The sequence below is a fragment of the Pantherophis guttatus genome, chromosome 12 (genome assembly GCF_059756535.1).
Source record: "Pantherophis guttatus breed Tessera chromosome 12, ASM5975653v1, whole genome shotgun sequence".
In the NCBI taxonomy this organism is placed as follows: Eukaryota; Metazoa; Chordata; class Lepidosauria; order Squamata; family Colubridae; genus Pantherophis; species Pantherophis guttatus.
The window spans coordinates 24546863-24567257 of record NC_142074.1 but is presented as its reverse complement, the minus strand read 5'-3'; the positions used below and the strand labels follow the sequence as shown (position 1 = coordinate 24567257).

The window sequence follows — 20395 nt, the reverse complement described above, 5'->3', positions numbered from 1 at the left end:
GAAAGAGAGACCAAAAGCTGGAATGTTGAAACTACAACACTGTCAGGGTTCCTGACATCTTTTTCGTTGCATCTTCAGGCCTGCCAAACACATTACCTCTACTAGTAGTGTCCTTGGTTGAACCCATAGTTACATTTAAGCATGATATAAGATGGGTACGCAAAAGTTTTGTGTAGATCAGGTGTATCAAACTCAAGGACGGAGGGCCAGATCCTGTGGTGCCTCTGCCAGCGAAAGTGGAGCTCAGGAGGCTGTCGCAGCCGAAAATGGAGCTCGGGAGCCCGTTTTCACTGGCAGAGTTCTCGGGCTGCCACAGGTGCCCCTGACACGGGTGATGTTGACTAGCCACACCCACCCTGGCCACGCCCCCCACCCCAAGGTCAAACACAACCCTGATGCGGCTCTCAATGAAATCGAGTTTGACACCCCTGACCTCGATGCTTGCTTAGGAAGGAACAGAGATATAACAACTTTAGTAGATAGCTTGAATGAATCTGAGCGATGCCCTACCTAAACCCAACTCTAACCCTAACTCAAAGGAAACCACAATTCGTTCATCACCAGCCAAAACTGTCTAGCCTTCAATACCGAATCAAATCCACGTAGGTAGACAATCCCCCAATGAATTCATTAGCTAAATAACCATATATATATATATATAGAAGCTGGTGTAAAACATGCAAAATCTTACCAGGTAGAATTGAGGCAGTAATAATAATAATAATAATAAACAAAAAACACATGAGAGAAAACATTATAGAAATACCAAGAATTCAGTTGTCCCAAAAACCCCAGGAAGGAAAAAAAGAGGAAAGATGGTTTAATCTCATATACTGACCCCTCCCAGGCAAGTAAGACCAAAGTTTGCTCTTCCCAAGTTCATAAACAAGCAAATCATCAACCGGTCAAACAATATCGGATCTCTGGAGAATAAATTAAACAAAGGACAGGCGAGAGAGAGACACACACATTCCAGTTTTGTTCTACGACATGCACGAGACTTTCCAAAGTGCAACGGGACATGCAAAAAACCTTATCCTGCTTTGCCAAACTTCAGCTCGTGGAAGCAATTTTTGGGGCAGATCAGCAGAAGCAATGCACAAACCAAGCTTTCACGAAGGACCCCCAGAATTAAGTTTCAAGTCAAGGTAATAACAATTCTCCCCAGCTCAGGACGACATTAAAAGCATCAAGATAAATCCAGGGATCGATGAAAAGGCCGGAGCTGGGAAGAAACCGGAAACTTCCAAGATATTCTTTTAGAAGAGCAAGCAAATTTTGCAGCCAGAAGGCCAACGAAAACGACATGGGGAGACCTTTTATGAATGCCTCAAAGGGGACAAATTGCTTCTTTACAGTTATAAAAGTCCCAATTTTTTTGGGTCTGTGTGTGTGTGACGAAATTACAGGCTCTTCCCCACACCTTACAAGCAAGCAAAAACAAGGCGGAGAGACGAATTCTAGGCAGCTTCTCGTTTCCTGGTGCATCAAATGCAGATTCAGAAGTGAACATAAGAAGAAAGACTCAACAGGCCAGGCACAGGCTTTCCAGAAAAACAAAGCAAAAAAAGAAGAAATGAAAAAAAAAGGAAAAAAAAAAAGGAAAGGGAGAAAGAAAGAATCCAAGGAGGAGAAGGAAAAACCAAAAAAAAAAAAAAAAAAAAAGGAAGGAAGGGCAAAAAGCAAAGGAAGATGCACGGACCACAAACCTTCGGGTTCGGTATTCTCTTTGAGGTGGACTTGCTTCAGTGGGCAACAGAAGATTTCGTGGCATTTAGTTCGGAAAGGGGACTGCCTTTTCCTTAGTTCCGTGGATTGGATGGAGTCTTGCCGTAACATAATATATTCCTGTGTGCCAGGAGAGGCGTCATCCATAACTGCGGTTACCACACAACAAAAATGAACTAAAGTTAGAATGGAAAGGGTAAAAAAAGCAACCGGAAAAAGAAAACTTAAAGAAAAAACCTAGAGAAAGAAAAAAATAAAATCAAGTTTGTCGTGATCAGAGGGAGGTGGTGAGGAGCAGGGAAGGGACAGAAGGGAGTAGAACGTGGCTGGGAGGAAAATTAAAATGCAGTGGATTAACGTACTTGGTTAGACGAAGGAGAGAGAGAGAGAGAGAGAGAAAGAGAGAGGAAAACACAAAAGGCAGAACAGTTCACTCCTACATACTTACAACAGGCTTACGTTGCAGCTTCTAACTGGATCATATATTTTAAAGCATCATTCTAGGAAATGCAGGCTAAGTGAAATCTTTACCAAACACACAACTTTTCCTTGGGGGGGGATCTGATTTATTTTTTGGATGGCGGGGGGAGCAGGTATGCAGATTACAAAGGTGTAACAGGAAACACTTTTTTAACTACCCCCGCTCCTACATTCAACAAAGCAAAAAACACGATTAAATCCCCAACGTGGCCCGCCCAAGGGAAGAGAAGCACAGGAGAAGAGAGTTGGAAGGGACCTTGGAGGTCTTCTAGTCCAACCCCCTGCTCAGTCAGGCGACCCTATCCCATTTCAGACACAGGGTTGTCCAATCTCTTTTTTTTAAAAAAAAAAACTCTGAAGAAAGGTAGCACCCACCCCCCTTCCTAGAAGACAAAGCAGTTTTCTGCAGCTCCCTGCCCCCCCACCCTCTCTCTTACCCATGTGCTTTTTTTACCCAGGACGTCAAAACCATGTGGTCCTGCTTCATCATTAAACCAATTTTCTAAGCAGCTTCCATGTTTCCAGTGTCTTTCTCCCCACTTTCAACTGAACCCAGGTGGACATTTCTTCCAACATCTCCAAGTTTCTGGAGGCAAAGCCGTACCACCGTTAAATGGTGGTACAAAACGATGATTTCCTGAGAGTTAAGAGCACATATTCTTCATTACGGGGATGAAGAATATCAGCTCTTAAAATCTTTTGGGCAGGAAATCACCCAGAGTTATCTTGAGGCAGCCTATACATTTTATAAGGAAAGAAAGAAAGAAAGAAAGAAAGAAAGAAAGAAAGAAAGAAAGAAAGAAAGAAAGAAAGAAAGAAAGAAAGAAGAAAGAAAAAAAGAAAAAAAGAAAGAAGGATTCTATTAACACAGCCACCCTATATAGCGTCTCTGATAAAACTTGGAATTAGTAACTAGCTTCTAAAGTACAACACTGTTGAATCATTGCTAGAGCTGAATCCAGGAGTGTCTGGATTCAGGGTGCAAACAACAAGGAGGCATTGGTGTATGAGTTGTGAAGTATTTCTGCTGTCCTTCTCAAAGCCCATCTTGAATTTTCTCCCTCCTTTGCCTCTGAGATCATCATGGACTGGTCACTCCCGAGGAGCAAAATAACCCAGCGAGGATTCAAATCTATTTCTCCTTCTCTTTGTAACCCAAGCTTTGCATAACCAGACCACGCGGTGTCTCTGGAAGCTCCTGTAACCCACTCAAGACACAAGGAGGTGCCTGATGAAGGGCTGTCGGCTTCAAGGGGCTGTGGATCTTGAGTTTTCAACCCTTGGGCTAATTCAGGAGGCAGGACGGTGTCCAACCCTCTGGAATGCTAGGAGTGGAGAGGGCAGGAAGTCGTCACTCTCGCCCAGACGGCATTCGAAAACTAGCTGGACGGGCAGGAAGAAACTATATTGGGTTTCAACGACGGAACTGCTCCCTAACAACGGAAGAAAACCTGTCCTCAAATTTTTCAGGCTGAGAAATTAAGTGGATCATTTCTCCAGGGGAAGCTTTTCAAAGGGATGATTCTGTCCCCCCCACCCACTACCCTCTCTCTCTGATCTCTCTCTCTCTGATCTCTCTCTCTCTCTCATCTATCTATCTATCTATCTATCTATCTATCTATCTATCTATCTATCTATCTATCCATCTATCCATCCATCCATCCATCCATCCATCCATCTTCTATCTACCTATCTATCTATCCATCCATCCATCCATCCATCCATCCATCTATCTTCTATCTATCTATCTATCTATCTATCTATCTATCTATCTATCTATCTATCTATCTATCTATCTATCTATCCATCCATCCATCCATCCATCTAACTATCTATCATCTCTCTCTCCTCTTTCTCCATCTCTCTCTCTCTCTCATCTATCTTTCATCTCTCTATCTCTCTATTATCTATCTATCTATCTATCTATCTATCTATCTATCTATCATCTATCTATCTATCTATCTATCTATCTATCTATCTATCTATCTATCTATCTATCTTATCTCTCCTCTCTCTCCATCTGTCTCTCTCTCTCTCATCTCTCATCTCTCTATCTCTTCCATGGTGAAAGCAGGGGCATCATAGTTGAAAAGCCTTCCTCTCTACTCATTTATGAGAATACGGTCATAAGCCGAGGACCGTCTGTTATCACCCGGTTGGAACTGAGACCCAGTTCTAGAGAAAGCTCTTGCAGATGGTTTGGATCTTGGAATCTGCAAGCTGAACTGCTGATCCCAACATCAGACCAACCTTAGTGCCTCAAATGCAGAAGCTGGCCAGGTGGACCCTTTCTTCTTCTACGGACCTCTCGTGCATTAGCCACCAGGCCAAAGGAGAATTCCTGTACAAAAATGCTGTCCTTCCTGCTTCTCAGCTTCATCAACTTAAAAACAAAAGCAGAGCTGACATCTTTCATGGAACAGATGTTGCTTTCCAGTTGCTAGGGGACTTGAAGAAGGCAACCAACATCTGGTCTTCTGCCATTCGTAGTAGCAAATTAAGCCTTTAAGAAGAGGAGGAAATATCGGTTGCTTGGAGAAGTCAAGGGAACTGCACGGCTAGTTCAAAAGGAAAGTTGGCAGCAGATTTGCCGGCATGCAACCGAGATAAATACAATTAGGTAGTGTTTTAAAATCTCTTGATAATTATGCATGACTGCCTGAGGATAAATTGTTTGCCGTTTGGTTTCGTAGACGGGTATTTGGGCTTACAGAGTAATTACGCCATTAGCGAAATATTGACATTTAGACATTAATGAATTGGCTTGACGGTTATCTATTATTCACTTACGCTTTGGAATATGAATTCCTTTGCTGCTATTTGTGGAATCGTGGCCAGGATTTCTCAGGGAAGCTTCTCAAATTGCTTTGGTCCATGAAGACTAGGAAGCTGTGAAGCCTCTAAAGGGCAGTTGAAACCATCTGGAGAACTTTGCATCGGCTGCTGATAACAGCTGGTTTGGCTACCAGGGTAAATCTCTCCGCTTTTTTCCTAATTGAAGGAGAACTGCCTTCCTTTCCCCAGCCTAGAATCAATAGGTTGCAATGCTGGCTTGTTGCTAAGACAACGCTCCTAGGAAAAAGTGCAGTGGTTTTTCCCATCGAAGGTCTATAACCCCAACAGCACCTTCTGGATCATCGCAAAAGCGTACAGTTTGTGCAAAGAGGACGTTAAAACTCACAGGGTCATTGATGCAAAACCCGGACATTTAAGAGTCTCAACTTGGTAGCTTTTAACATGTGTGGACTTCAACTCTCAGAATTCCCCAGCCGGGGGAATCATAAAGCTGCATTCTTAGAAACCATAAAAGGAAGACCTTCCTGCCATTATTGGAAGCTTAGAAGTAAAACAGTATTCTCAGAAAACATAATGGAAAAAAAAATACCGTAATATCTTCCGGCCTTTGTCGAATCATTAAAAAAAAAAATTGACGTAGACTTTTGCAAACAAAGAAAGAAGTCGGAGGAGAAGAAGAAGAAAAATCCAGCATTGCAAAGTGAATTTTTTTCCCTCTTATAATCTGTTTCTTCTTAGTAACTGTTTTCCTCCCCGCCTCTTGTCTTTGCTGCTGACATCATAATCTGTTGCCATGGCACTGGGGGAACGATCAGAATAATTTCGCTCAAGAGCATAACCTTTCATCAAGGTGAACATGCCAAAGTGGGACAGAAAGAATTTGGAAAGTAGCATCTATGAATATGCGAGTATTTACGATGTTCACGCTCTCGTGCCTGGCCTTAATCCTTTGGATAGAAGGGACTACAGAGAGAGCGTCAAATGTAGATGTTATTGATCAGAACTGTTATTTTTAGCAAAATCCACCAGGGGAAAAGCCTGTGGTTAAAAGTGAGCTTTTTTTAAAAAAAAGAAAGGATATTTTTTTCCCCTAACTTGACAAATTTCTTTTCCTAATTTGAAAAGCAACCCTTCATCTAAGACAGGGTTCTCCAACCTTGGCAACTTTAAGACCTGTGGACCTCAACTCCCAGATCTAAGATGTATTTAAGTCTCGAGTTGAAGGAAACTGACAGTTTGTAGCTGAAAGTCTCCATTTCAAGGTACTTTCCCAACTCCCGAGAAAACAGATTAGCTCTGATTCATGGCTTATGATTTGAGGGCCAATAAACTCTCCAAAGTTGACGATGAAGTTTTGGTTGCCACAATATGCCACAAAAGATGTTGAGACTCTGGAAAGAGTGCAGAGAAAAGCAAGAAAGATGATTAGGGGACTGGAAGCTAAAACATATGAAGAACGGTTGCAGGAATTGGGGAGGTGTAGTCTGATGAAAATAAGGGACGTGGTGGCTCAGTGGCTAAGATGCTGAGCTTGTTGATCGAAAGGTCGGCAGTTCAGCGGTTCGAATCCCTAGTGCCGCGTAACGGGGTGAGCTCCCGTGACTTGTCCCAGCTTCTGCCAACCTAGCAGTTCGAAAGCAGGTAAAAAATGCAAGTAGAAAAATAGTGGTGGGAAGGTAACAGCGTTCCGTGCGCCTTTGGCATTGAGTCATGCCGGCCACATGACCACGGAGACGTCTTCGGACAGCGCTGGCTCTTCGGCTTTGAAATGGAGATGAGCATCGCCCCCTAGAGTCGGGAACGACTAGCACATATGTGCGAGGGGAACCTTTACCTTTACCTTTTTAGTCTGATGAAAAGAAAAACTAGGGGTGGCATGATGGCACCTTCCAATATTTGAGGAGCTGCCACAGAGAAGAGGGAGTCAAGCTATTCTCCAAAAGCACCTGAAAGCAGAACAAGAAGCAATGGGTGGAAACTAACCAAGGAGAGAAGCAACCTAGAACTAAGAAGAAATTTCCTAACAGTGAGAACAATTAATCAGTGGAACAACTTGCCTCCAGAAGTTGTACGTGTTCCATCACTGGAGGATTTCAAGAAGAGATTGGACAGTCATTTGTCTGAAATGGCATAAGGTCTCCTGCTTGAGCAGAAGTAGGTTGGACTAGAGACTTCCAACTTCGTTATTCTCTTAAGTCTTTAGGAAGAAACAGAATGTTAGCAGGAAATATTGGTATGGATTCTATGGCTTGTATTTGTTGGGTGGTGTTAAGTTTCATGGTTTAGTCACTTGTGACTAGACTGCAGATTTACTGATATTTCATTAAGAAATTTGCTTTCGGGGTTACAATCACTAAACCCCGAAGACCTAACACTGTCCAGAGGAATGAAGAATGCTTCATTTCGCAAAACTAAAATCAAGCTATTAAACCCCTGTTCTGGACCTCCTCCTTCCCCCTCTGCCCCCAGCTTTTTAAGAATCTATAAATTAAGTTAGGCTAAGAAAAACAAGTCAGATTAAGATCATACAAAGCTTCCCGTCGAAGTCAGAATTCGAAGCTCGATTTCACCGGGCCTCATTCAGCACTATATTACCATGTTGTCACTCCAGCTCCAGTTAAACGGTGTTAAAATAGGATCATAATTTTTTGCAGGAATGTCAGAGCAGACTGTCCCAAGTCACACGGACAGCTGGCGGGGTCAAAATCAAATTTAAAAGGGAACCTGATAAAATAGCGTCCATGTATATGGACTGCTAAGACAGCCCTTCATCGGAACCAGTGGTGGGGTGCTGCAGGTTCGGACAGGTTCAAGCGAACCGGTAGTTCCAACCAGCAGCTGGGCCGCCCACCTGCTGGTTTTTTGATGCCGCGGAAGATGAGAGCTCACATTTTTAGTTCCGTCTGAACCATTTGTTACAGTATATGATGCCCACCTCTGATCGGAACTAAATTTTCCTCCTGGTCAAATTTCTGCCTTCCGTACCCGATTTGCAAAATGACAACCCAGCTTTTTTTCGCCGAAATCCATGTGTTAGTTACTTAGATTTTAAGGAGAAACTCTTATTCATCATTCATTCTGATCGATGGTTCTTATTACATATCTACACACTGTCTTCAGTGCCCTGCTTAATTATTGAATCTCAATTTGATTTTAATAAAGGTTTTGAAATGTTAAATTGAGATAGGATCCCTTTTATACTGTATGCAGCATTAATCTAGCGAGATGCTGAACATTCTTATTCATTTTTTTTACAGCCTCTTCTAAGTCTTCTTCTCTTTTTCTTTTTTAAAAAAGCTTTTCAGAGTCAGAAAATCTACAGCAGCAAGGGGAAAAAAAGAGAGAAATAATCAATTAGCTGATTGATCACACTGTTGCTGAGATTGGATCTCTCTGGTTTATTCTAAATTGACTAAACCCACTCTCAATTTTGTTTTTGTTTTTTTGAGATTTCAGGAACATGCCGTCAACTTGCAAAGCTTTCAAGTTGCCATGAGCAGGAGGGAGGGAGAACTGAAGTGAATTCCATACAATTTTTCTGACCGCAATCAGAAGAAGGGTGTTAGGTTTCACAGCCAGCCAAAGTGGGTAATTGGAGAATGTGATTTATGACATGGCCAGAGAGGAGGGGAGAGACAGGGTCATAGGGGAACGTAAATCTACGTGGGATCAGTCCTAACTGCATCCCAGTATTGCCGGAATGTTGCTCCTAATAAATGACTATATTTCCTTTGAAGTTTGGATCATGGCTCATGAATTAATTAGGGCATCTTTCAGAAACTGCTACAATTTCGGACAGGTACAGATTCTTTTTCCTTCACTCCTTGTAAAAACCTCGTGAGTTATTGGCTTAATATAGGGCTGTGATAGTGAACCTATGGCATGTGTGCCACAGGTGGCATGCGCAGCCATATCTGTGGGCACGCAACTGTTGCCCTAGCTCAGCTCAAGAGCTGGCCAGCTGATTTTTGGGCCTTCCCTTTGGAGGGCCTCTGGGGAGGTAGGGGAGGTCGTTTTCACCCTTCCCAGGCTCCAAAAAAAAAGCCTCTGGAGCCTGGGGAGAGCGAAAAATGGGCCTTCCCAGCCCACTGAAAGTCAGGGAATGGGATATTTCCAGCCTCCAGAGGGCGTCCAGGGGGGCAGGGGAGGCTGTTTTCACCCTCCTCAGGCTCCAAAAAAGCCTCTGGAGCCTGGGGAGGGCGAAAAACGGGATTACCGGGCCATCGCGTACCAAAAGCGGGGGAGTGCAGGGGGGTGTTTGTGCATGCATGTGCGGGGGGTGGGGCATGGGGGCATTGAATTATGGGTGTGTGAACCCCCCATGCTCCCCCTGCTTTTGGCACGCGACGGCAAAAAGGTTAGCCATCACTGATATAGGGGATGAACAAATATGGAGCTTTTGGCTGCTCCAAGAAGCGATTCTCTTTTTAAAGCAAAGTAGTTGGAAGCCTGCACTTCCTTGTCTCCGAGTTGGGACAGTTAATTGACTCTTTAATTTCTCCAGTCCTCCAATGGACAATAGACTGTAGAATCTATTTTTAAGGTCTAGGTAGCCAAGCTGGTGTTTAATAGACCCATTCAACTGTGCCAGGAAATTTCTATAAATTGCACTGGAAGGTGCCAAGAGACATCGGTCTTCCTTTGTCCTGGTTGATAGAAGCATGGTGAACGGACAAAAAAGCCACCAGAGATGAATCAGAAAGGAGATCCATGAAAATAGCTGCTGGTATTCATGAATTATGGGGGCATATTTCTCCCCCACCCACCCACATTCCCTCTGACATTCCATATAAGATGTAAGCAAGTCATGTGAGTCTCCAAGGATGTTGGGGTACAATTTAAATTAAGCCAAAGGAGACCCAGTTGGAAAGCTCAATAGGAGTTGATGTCAACGTTATAAACGAGCAAGGAAATGCTCCCTTACCAGTCCTGGCATAAAAAATAATCCCTTGCAAGAATGACCTGGTTAGTTGAGATTAATCCAATCCAAGGACCTCAAAATTAAGTACAGCCTCCTGTCTCTTCCTTGGGGGCCCCAGAGATTCAGCAGGATCAATGAAGATATTGACACAGTCGGTGTTTGCTATTAAAAGACTAAAATAATAAGAAACGCTATTGGAAAAAAAGGATGCCAAAGGCATTGAGGATAACAATGATGTTATCCGTTGAGTTGTGTCTGTGTTGTGGTCCGCCAGCAGCCTGCGGAGCTGGCAGCAGAGTCGGACAGTGAGGAGGCTGAGGAGGAACATGGGCCAGTCCTGGAGTCTGGGGAGGGCTCGGATGAGAGGTCTGCATCAGAGGCAGAGAAAGGGCCATCTGGGAGGTATGTGCTGCCTCCAGAGCCTCCAGAGTCGGACCTCAGCGAGGCAGAGGAACAGGGGGAGCCTGTTTCCAATGCGCGCGTGCGCAGAGCTGCCAGAAGGCAAGAACAGTTAAAACAAAAGGGACGACTCAGGAGTAAGGCTTGGAGATGATTGGCCCTTCCCATAAGACTTAAAAGAGGAGCAAAGGCACGTGGGCCTTTGCAGGAAGCAACTGTTGTTCATTCTGTGCAGTTTAAAGTCGGAAGCTCTGTTTGATTCTGGACTCCGTGTGGCTTTGCCAATTAGGTCTTTGCCAGTGTGTCAAGGGAGATAAAGGTGGGTGATTATCATCTTACCCCGAAGGACTCTTTACAACTATTGGGGACTCATCTGTGAATGAACAGAATTCACAGCTATTGCAATAAAAGAGGTTTTTGGGACTCCTCGTGTGTTTTACTGACTCAGGAAGCCTAGATCAGAACAGTCTGATTCTATGAGCGATTCTATGGGCCACGTCTCTCCACGTCTTTGATCTTGCACTCCTTTGAGTTGTTCTCTGCTGCACTGGCTGGTGTCAGTGCACACCTTAGACTGTAATGGCCATAGGCTGTCCTGTATCAGAGGTGGTATTCAGCCGGTTCGAACCACTTCAGGCGAACCGGTAGTGGAAATTGTCGGTGGGCCCGTCCACCTGCCCCAGCTCAATGCTGTCCTATTTAGGCACGTTTTTGAGGCTGAGGGCACGTGCAGTATGTGCCCACGTAAGCAAAGCACATGAACGGAAGGAGGCGTGTGTGCTCACATTTGCGAACTGGTATACCACCCCTGTCCTGTATGGGATTTTAAATATGCAGGAATCCCCACACCGCAAAAGGAGAACTGACATGAGAAAGAAGTTGGAGGTCTTTTGCAAGCAATGTGGGCATCATTTCAAGTATTTCTGTTTATCCTCCCCTGAGCAAAATGCCAAGTGTCAATCAAGGCATATGGCCTCACCTGCTGTAGACATAGCAATATTGGAAAGAAGCTATTTATAGCGAATGAGTAAACCAGAAGCTGTTTGACCTGCCAGAAGCAGCAACAACTAGGTCGACATATGAGCACAGGAGAAATTTCTCCATCGAGTTCTTCAGTAAGAAAGAAACACACTTGGTCATTGAAAGAACAATGGTTTAATCTGGCACCTATATGTAGGAGGTAGGGATCACTACAGCACATCACCACCAATCGCTGCCTCCCTGCATTGCATTTTCAGCCTCCGTATGTTGCATTTTTGGCCTCTGCATGCCCTGTTTTTGGCCTTCATGCATTGCACTTTTGGCCAGTTCCAGGTGGCGGGGATCGGCAGCAGAGGCAGCCTGGGACGGATCTAGAATGGAGCGTGTGGAGGCCAAAAATGCAACATGCGAGGCCAAAACTGCGATGCGCGGAGGCTAAAAATGCAACGTGCGGAGAAGGCGATGGGCTGTGGCGATCCTCGCAGCCTGGAACAGCTGATTGGCGGTATTCTGGGAGGCCGATCCAACTGCCAATCAGCTGCTCATGCTGAATCAGGCTGCAATAATATTCTGAAGCTGACCAGGCTGTGGGCTATTTGCTAGCCAGATGATGCTGGTAGACAGAGGCAGATTTTTTTTCTTCTTCTTGTTTTCCTCCCCAAAAACTAATGTGCGTCGTATACTCAGGAGCATCTTATACTTTGAAAAATACGGTACTTAATCATGCTTTAATTGTCCCCGTCCGACTCACGTGTATGCATGGGGAAACAACCACAGGCCTTTCTTTCCAAAGATAAAAAGGATTAAGGCTGAATCCATCAAGTCCCTTCAGAAAACGGCGCCTAAGAGGTACATAAAATGAAATCTAAGTGAAATATTTCAGAACCGAAGAGACTCAAGTGCTTCCAACCACCAACGCCCCAGGAATCAAGGACCGGGAAGCGACGGAGTGAGGAAACGAAAAACTCTCATAACTTCTGATTTATTTTATGCCTGGATTGCAATCCCGTTTCCCAGGGTGGGAATGTCTGTGGCTTTAGGGGGAAAAGAAAACCCCACAGCAAAATAACCAACTTCAATGTTCCAATCACTGAGACTGAGAGGGAAATTAAAAAGCAGCTGACCTCATGTAGAAATGATTTAGCCCCCAAGTCTTTCTCTCTTGAGAAAGGCACATCTCAACCTCCTCATCTCCAGCTTTATGAGCGAAAACCAACGAAGGAAGGAACTGCCATTGAAACCCTCCACAGAAGGAGGAGGAGGACCGATCGCTCCTTCCAACTCAATGACAGGAAGTCCTCGATTTACGACTGCAATTGGGACTGGGATTTCTCTTGCTAAGGGAGGCCACCATTTGACTTATTTCTTAAAATTTATTTGCCACCTTCAAACAACATGTTAACCCAAAGGTGCTTTTTTCAAGAGGCAACTGGACTTTCTGGTTTTTCTTTGAAGACGTTTCACTTCTTATCCGAGAAGCTTCTTCAGCTCTGAGTGAATGGTGGGGAATGGAAGGATTGATACTCCTTGCAGACAGCTGGTCATTTGCATCCTTTTAGAGAGTTGTTGCCAGTTTGAGGACACAGCTAAACCTCCAAGTGGCCTCAATGACTCTCTAAAAGAATGCAAATGACCATCTGTCTTCAAGGAGTATCAATCCTTCCATTCCCCACCATTCACTCAGAGTGGAAGAAGCTTCTGGGATGAGAAGTGAAACATCTTCAAAGAAAAACCAGAAAGTCCAGCTGCCTCTTGAAAAAGCACCTTTGAGATAACCATGACCTGGATGACGGAGAATCTCCATAGACACTTTGTTAAATGAGTCACACCCAGTTTTACAAACTTTATTTTTTTGCCTGTGGTCATTCCGCAAGTCGCATAGGGTACTCAAGTAGAATAGAATAAAGAATAACAGAGTTGGAAGGGACCTTGGAGGTCTTCTAGTCCAACCCCCTGCTCAGGCAGGAAACTCTATATCATTTCAGACAAATGGCTGTCCAATCTCTTCTTAAAAACTTCCAGTGTTGGAGCATTCACAACTTCTGGAGGCAATTTGTTCCACTGATGAATTGTTCTCACTGTCGGGAAATTTCTCCTTAGTTCTAGGTTGCTTCTCTCCTTGATGAGTTTCCACCCATTGCTTCTTCTCCTGCCCTCAGGTGCTTTGGAGAATAGCTTGACTCCCTCTTCTTTGGGGCAACCCCTGAGATATTGGATGGCTGCTATCATGTTACCCCTAGTCCTTCTTTTCATCAGACTAGACATGCCCAATTCCTGCAACCGTTCTTCAAATGTTTTATCCTCCAGTCCCCTAATCATCTTGGTTGCTCTTCTCTGCACTCTTTCTAGAGTCTCCACATCTTTTGTGATATATTGTGGCAACCAAAACTTTTTTACATCATGGTGACCAAAACTGTGGTGCCCCCCAAAAAGTGACACACACCCTGCCCCGCCCCCAAGGACATTGCAACGGTCATAAAAACACCGCAGTTGCAGAACTATATTTCACGAAAACTTCCAGGAGTCTGGAAAGGCGGAAGAAACGAGGGCTTTCCATTGAGCTACTCAAGGGTGATTAAAAGAGAAGTGTGTGAGAAGCTGGGAATAAATGAAAGAGAGCATTTCTGACGGAGCAGATGGGCTCGTGTGTGTTTAGCAATATTAAGATCTCTGAAAGCTGCCTGTTTAAAAATTATTCGCCTCTCATTCTGCTTCCCCGTTGCAACAGTTGCCTTCAAAGGCAAAAACAGATTGAACAATTACAGTGCCACACGGATTTCTTGTTATCGTCATGACAGGCAGTCCTCAATTTACGACCGGTCGCTTAGCAAGGGTTTGTAGGGAGACAGGACAGCATCTTCCAATATTTGAGGAGCTGCCAGAGAGAGGAGGAAGGGGGTCAAGCTATTTTCCAAAGCCCCCGAAGGCCAGACAAGGAATAATGGATGGAAACTGATCAAGGAGAGATTCAACCTGGAAATGAGGAGGAATTTTCTGACCATGAGAACAATCAACCGATGGAACAGAAGTTGCCTTCGGAAGTTGTGGGAGCTTCATCACCGGAAGCTTTCAAGAAGAGATTGGACTGCCATTTGTCAAAAAATGCCAACTCTATTAATCTGTAACCATATCTAATATTCTTTAAAAATTAGATTAAAAAGTTCAGGGAAACAGTCCTGAAAAACAAAGGATGAGATTACTTTTTGGAAAAAAAAACTCTCCTGAAATTTGGGGAAGGGTCTTGCTGGAGGCTGAATAGGTGGGGAGAAAAGCTATAGATTCCAGGCAGAAGAAACACAGGGTGACGCTTTTCCCCCCAGTGATTTATTCCCGTAATCGTATGTCTTTCTTCACACAGAGAAGTCTGTTTCTCGGCGCTCAGTTTTCAGCATCACAAATTTATCAAACTTAGAATTCTGTTGCTGCTTTGTTCCGTGCTAACATTCTATCCCATTTATCAATGGATCCTGGATAAGGTTCCTATTTTAGTGTTTAATTCAGACACTCTCCAGATGAAGGACCGGAATGCAAGGAAGCGTAAACTCAGATCCAGGATTCTAATGGGAATTTCTACATCATGTTGAATCTTCACCTCTAAATGGAGGGGGGGGGGGAGAAATGATCCCTCGTTGATTTGCAGGTTAATGAGAAGAAGCATTCATATCTTGCCTGTGTTTTTTGGCAAAAAACAAACTATCACACCCCCCCACCCCCACACAAATGTGTGTTGAAAGGACGGGAAGATCATATATCTAAAAATGAGGGATGTGAGGATCAGGTTCAAAGCAGATTCAAATTTCAGTTCTATTTCGGTCTAGGATGGTACTGTAAATAAACAAGCTTTGAAAGTTTAAAAGAATCGGTTTGTCTTGTATTCCCCAAATGATTCGGTTTAATCCTGCACATAAATTCAACTCTCTCTCTCTCTCTCTCTGTGTCTCTCTGTGTGTATGTGTGTGTGTGAGAGAGAGAGAGACAGAGACAGAGATGAGACACACCCATAGATAGTGAGACAGTGAGTGAGAGAGAGAGAGAGGAGAGTGTCAGGTTCAGTTTAATCCTGCATGTAAATTCAACTGTGTGTGTGTGTGTGTGAGAGACAGAGAGAGAGAGAGGGAGAAAGAGAGAGGGAGACTGAGAGAGAGACAGAGACGAGACACACACACACACAGAGAGAGAGAGAGAGAGAGAGACAGACAGACACAGAGACACAGAGACACAGAGAAAGGAGAGAGAGACACAGAGAGAGAGAGAGAAAGAGAGAGAGAGGGAGGGAGGGAGGGAGGGAGGGAGGGAGGGAGAGAGAGAGAGAGAGAGAGAGAGAGAGAGAAATATGCATGCATGCATGCCAAGGAGACCACATTAATGTTCAATCAATTTGAAGGTATCTGATTTGATCTGAACTAGCAGAAAATTGATCAGATGCAGAGATTTTGTTGAATCACCTTTGAATGGAAACATTCTTTTTTTTTAATCCTTCACACAACAGGCCTTTCCTTGGCAAAGAACCTCATGCTTTTTGTACGGAGCACAGCTTGTCCTGTTTATATCGCAAGTGCAAATTCTTCGTGCAACTCCATTCCGTGTTTTCAAGTCTGTCACTCATAAACACCCCTCGGTCCCTGGGAACGCCAGCAGACCCTTCACTCAACACTTGTCTCCTGGTGGTAGCTGACCCTGACAGCCACTTGGTGCAGCCTAAGCCCACTTCAGTGCATATCACTTATCCCAGATTTTCTCTCCCCTGAGGAAGAAAGAAAGAAAGAAAGAAAGAGAAAGAAAGAAAGAAAGAAAGAAGAAGGAAGGAGGAAAGAAAGAAAGGGAGGGAGGGTGGGAGGAAGGAAGGAAAGAAAGAAGGAAGAAGAGGAGCCTAAAGGAAGGGAGGGAGGGAGGGAGGGAGGGAGGGAGGGAGGGAGGGAGGAAGGAAGGAAGGAAGGAAGGAAGGAGAGTGGAGCCTGGAAGACATAAGGAAATGGATGGAAGAAACAGAAAGGAAGGAAGGAAGAAGGAAAGAAAGAAAGGGAGGGTTGGAGGAAGGAAGGAAGAAAGAAAGAAAGAAAGAGAGGATGAGAGGAAGGAAGGAAAGGAAGAAGGAAGAAGGAAGAAGAGGAGCCTAAAGGAAGGAAGGGAGGGAGGAAGGAAGAGAGGGAGGAAGGAAGGAAGGAAGGAAGGAAGGAAGGAAGGAGAGTGGAGCCTGAAGACGTAAGGAAATGGATGGAAGAAACAGAAAGGAAGGAAGGAAGGAGAGTGGAGCCTGAAGACGTAAGGAAATGGATGGAAGAAACAGAAAGGAAGGAAGGAAGGAAGGAGGAAAGAAAGGAAGGAAGGGAGGGTGAGAGGAAGGAAGGAAAGAAGGAAGAGAGTGGAGCCTGAAGACTTAAGGAGATTGATGGAAGAAGAAAGAAAGAAAGCAAAGGAAGGTAGAAGGAAAGGAAGGAAGGTGGAAGAAAAGGAAAGGAGGAGGGAGGGAGGGAGGAAGGAAAATAAATGTACTGTATAGATGGAAACTGAGGTTCAGAAGGGGCAGCAATAGTCTTAAAAGCCATTCTTTCCTCAACCATTGTCTCAGGAGACATTTTTATCCAAGAAAGCTCAAAAGACAGCGGAAAAAGACGTCAGGATTTCCAAGCCATCGCAAGCTAAAAAAACAACATGGCATCACCGATGAGCCAAAGGGTTCCTTACTTCCCTGCTTCTCCACTCTAAGGTATCCATGAACAATTAAAGCTGATATTCCGAGGGCTGGAGAAGACCCCAAGACAGTGCAACAAAGCCCACATTGAAGTCGAAAAATGGGATGGATCCTGCAGGGATGCGCCCAGATTTTTTAAAGCCCTGGGATGATGAATAATTGAGAGAATCATGCTGAGCGCAGACACATGTAACCATTGCAGCATTGGGGTGTTTTAAAAATGAGATGCGCTCAGTATGGAACCCAAGTTTTGAAGACACGTATTTAAACATTTATTAAAGGTGGCAGGAGGAGGAAGGGAGCGAATATGACTTCTCCCCACCTTTTTCCTGTCAATAATCGATTATCTTCGAGACCGCCTTCTACCGCATAGCTCCCAGAGACCGGTAAGATCCCACAGAGTTGGTCTCCTCAGGGTCCCGTCAGCTAAACAATGTCGGCTGGTGGGCCCGCGGGGGAGGGCCTTCTCTGTGGCTGCCCCGGCTCTCTGGAACCAGTTACCTCCTGAGGTCCGGACCATCCCCACCCTATTGGCCTTCCGGAAAGCGGTGAAGACCTGGCTTTTCCAGCAGGCCTGGGGCCGTTGATCTCACTGTTGCGATCGTGTGAGATCCGGCCATAAAGGGTATGATTGAGTTTGGAATACAAACGCACTACTCTCATTGGTAGCAGTATATAGAGCCAAAATGAGCTAGTTTAGTGTAGTGATTAAGGCACCTGGCTAGAAATCAGGAGACCTTGAGTTCTAGTCCTGCCTTAGTTGTGAAAGCCAGATGGATGACTTTGGATCAATTACTAGGCGACAATGAGTTCCAGTCCCACCTTAAGTATAAAAACCAGATGGGCTAATCACCAGGAGATGGTGAATTCTAGTCTCACCTTAGGCATGAAAGCTAGATGGATGACTTTGAACCAATTACTAGGCAACAATGAGTTCTAGTTTCACCTTAAGTATGAAAACCAGATGGATGACTTTGGGCTAATCACCAGGAGATGGTGAATTCTAGTCTCACCATAGGGATGAAAGCTGGATGGGTGACTTTGGATCAATTACTAGGCAACAATGAGTTCTAGTCCCACCTTAAGTATGAAAACCCGATGGGCTAATCACCAGGAGATGCTGAGTTCTAGTCCCACCTTAAGCACGAAAGCCAGATGGGTGACTTTGGGCCAGTCACTGTGTCTCAACCCTAGGAAGGAGGCAATGGCAAACCACCTCTGAAAAACCTTGCCAAGAAAAGCAGTGTGGATTGGTCCAGGAAGTCTCCGAGAATCAGACAACAACTGAACAGAAGAAAAATCAATCCATCAATCAATCAATAAAAGGGATGCTTGAGAGAAACATCAATCACGCTTTCCATGTTGGGTAAAGGCTGGTTCCCACAATTCCCCTCTTTTGCGACCAAAAAGCTAGTTCCTACTGCTAGAACGGAGCAACCGGTTTTATTTCAGTCTGGCATCCCCGACTGGAGCGTATCTACTCCACCGCGCATGTCAACCACATGTCCCTTTTCGAAGGGCCTAGGAAAAGAATCCCAGTTCTTAGCTGGGATTTCACACTTGGCAAAGCCACTGGGATTCCCAGATAGGCGACAGGAAGCAAATTCTGATGCGATTTATGGCTTAGGTTTTCGGAGGTTGACGTTAAGGCAGGCTTGAACAAAGGGCTTTCCATGATGCAAATAGAACTGCAGCATTGGGATATCGTCCTTTTGCCCAGCTATCGTCTCCAACCTCTGATTATTATTATTATTATTATTATTATTATTATTATTATTATTATTATTATTATTATTATTATTATTATTATTATTTTGTTTTTTTTTTAAAAAAGAGGCCAACAGCTTCCTCTTTTCTCGATTTTGGGGACTGCGCCTTCGCTTTTTCAAATGTTCCCTCTCGCCCGTTTTGAGCGTCTCACAAACCTTTTGATGCTTCAGATCGCTTGCATTGCAGAATGAAAAACTCAAATGAAGTAACAGCTGAAAACAGACAGGCGTGTCTGCTAAAACATACTTCCCCATTCTCTTTAGCCTGTGAAGGCCTGACCCCAGAAAATCAGTTCACCCTCCTATGTGGCCGTGCTAATAATGTCATCTTAAAATGAATTTCTGAGTCACAGGAATCACAGTGCAGGGGGTTGGAGTAGAAGACCCCCAAGGTCCCTTCTATTATTCTATTCTATTCTATTCTATTCTATTCTATTCTATTCTATTCTATTCTATTCTATTCTATTCTATTCTATTCTATTCTATTCTATTCTATTCTATTCTATTCTATTCTATTCCTCTACTCTACTCTACTCTACTCTACTCTACTCTACTCTACTCTACTCTACTCTACTCTACTCTACTCTACTCTACTCTATTCCTTGTATCTTTATGATTTATATTGTGCTAATTAGTTTCCTAGTATGATTTAGATTGCTTATTTAGTATCCTCTGACTGTGTTGTATCTTATGATTCATGATGAATGTATTTATGATGACTATGATGATAATTTATCATTTATATCTGTTATGTACATTTATATCTGTTATGAGAGCTTATGCACCAAAGACAAATTCCTTGTGTGTCCAATCACACTTGGCCAACAAAGAATTCTATTCTATTCTATTCTATTCTATTCTATTCTATTCTATTCTATTCTATTCTATTCTATTCTATCCTATCCTATCCTATCCTATCCTATCCTATCCTATCCTATCCTATCCTATCCTATCCTTACCAACCAGCAGATACTGGATTCTCTCATAGGCAGATAACAACCTGGCAATTCAATATTTTGGGCCACTCAATTGAAGATCATTTTAAAAGAGAGTTTTCTCTCTTCTTTTTTAAAGCATACTGAAAGCGCTGCCTCTCTCTTTCCCCATGAAAAAGCAGCCCATTGTTCAAACAAGGCAATTACAAATAAACCTTACATTTTTAAATTATCGTTTCTCGGCTATATTTAATCTTATCGCTGGAAGCAGCTAGCTGGGACTTGTGTTTTACTATGGCTGCCTTGTGTTATACCCAGAAAAGAGAGCAAGCGGGCAGGAGACACCGATCTCCCATTTATTTATTGCTATTTCCACTTATCTCTGGGTTTACAGCATATTATGTGCATTGAATTCAACCAGGAAGGTATCAGACTGCAACAAGAAGATCACAGAAGCCAGCCACTTCTGCAAGGAGTGTGAATTATATTCTCCTCCGTTTGCCATATCGGTTTTTAGAAGGACTCAGAAAGGAATGTAGAAAAGATCCCTGTGATTTATACAAAGTATGTTTTGGCCCCAGAATCCATTGTACAAGTAGAAAAGGAAGAGAAGGAGAAGAAGGAGAAGAAAAAGGAGGAGGAAGAGGAGGAGGAGGAAAAGGAAGAGGAGGAGAGGATGAGGAGGAGGGGAAAG

At 43.9% G+C, this 20395-nt stretch overlaps 1 protein-coding gene across 5 annotated transcripts in view; it reads right to left on the bottom strand.

Annotated features, from left to right (window-relative positions):
* FGF13 (fibroblast growth factor 13) overlaps window positions 1-20395 on the bottom strand; it is a 116156-nt gene that overhangs the window by 71325 nt on the left and 24436 nt on the right. For 2 of the 5 annotated variants that reach the window (XM_060683976.2, XM_060683975.2), the window contains one exon: window positions 1710-1877. The exons of 2 other annotated variants lie outside the window; for them this stretch is intronic. In XM_060683976.2, the coding sequence (XP_060539959.1) occupies window positions 1710-1877 (168 nt within the window). Of the gene's footprint in view, window positions 1-1709; window positions 1878-5593; window positions 5746-20395 lie in introns of those variants that run through there. One more of the 5 variants, XM_060683978.2, reaches the window with a different exon arrangement.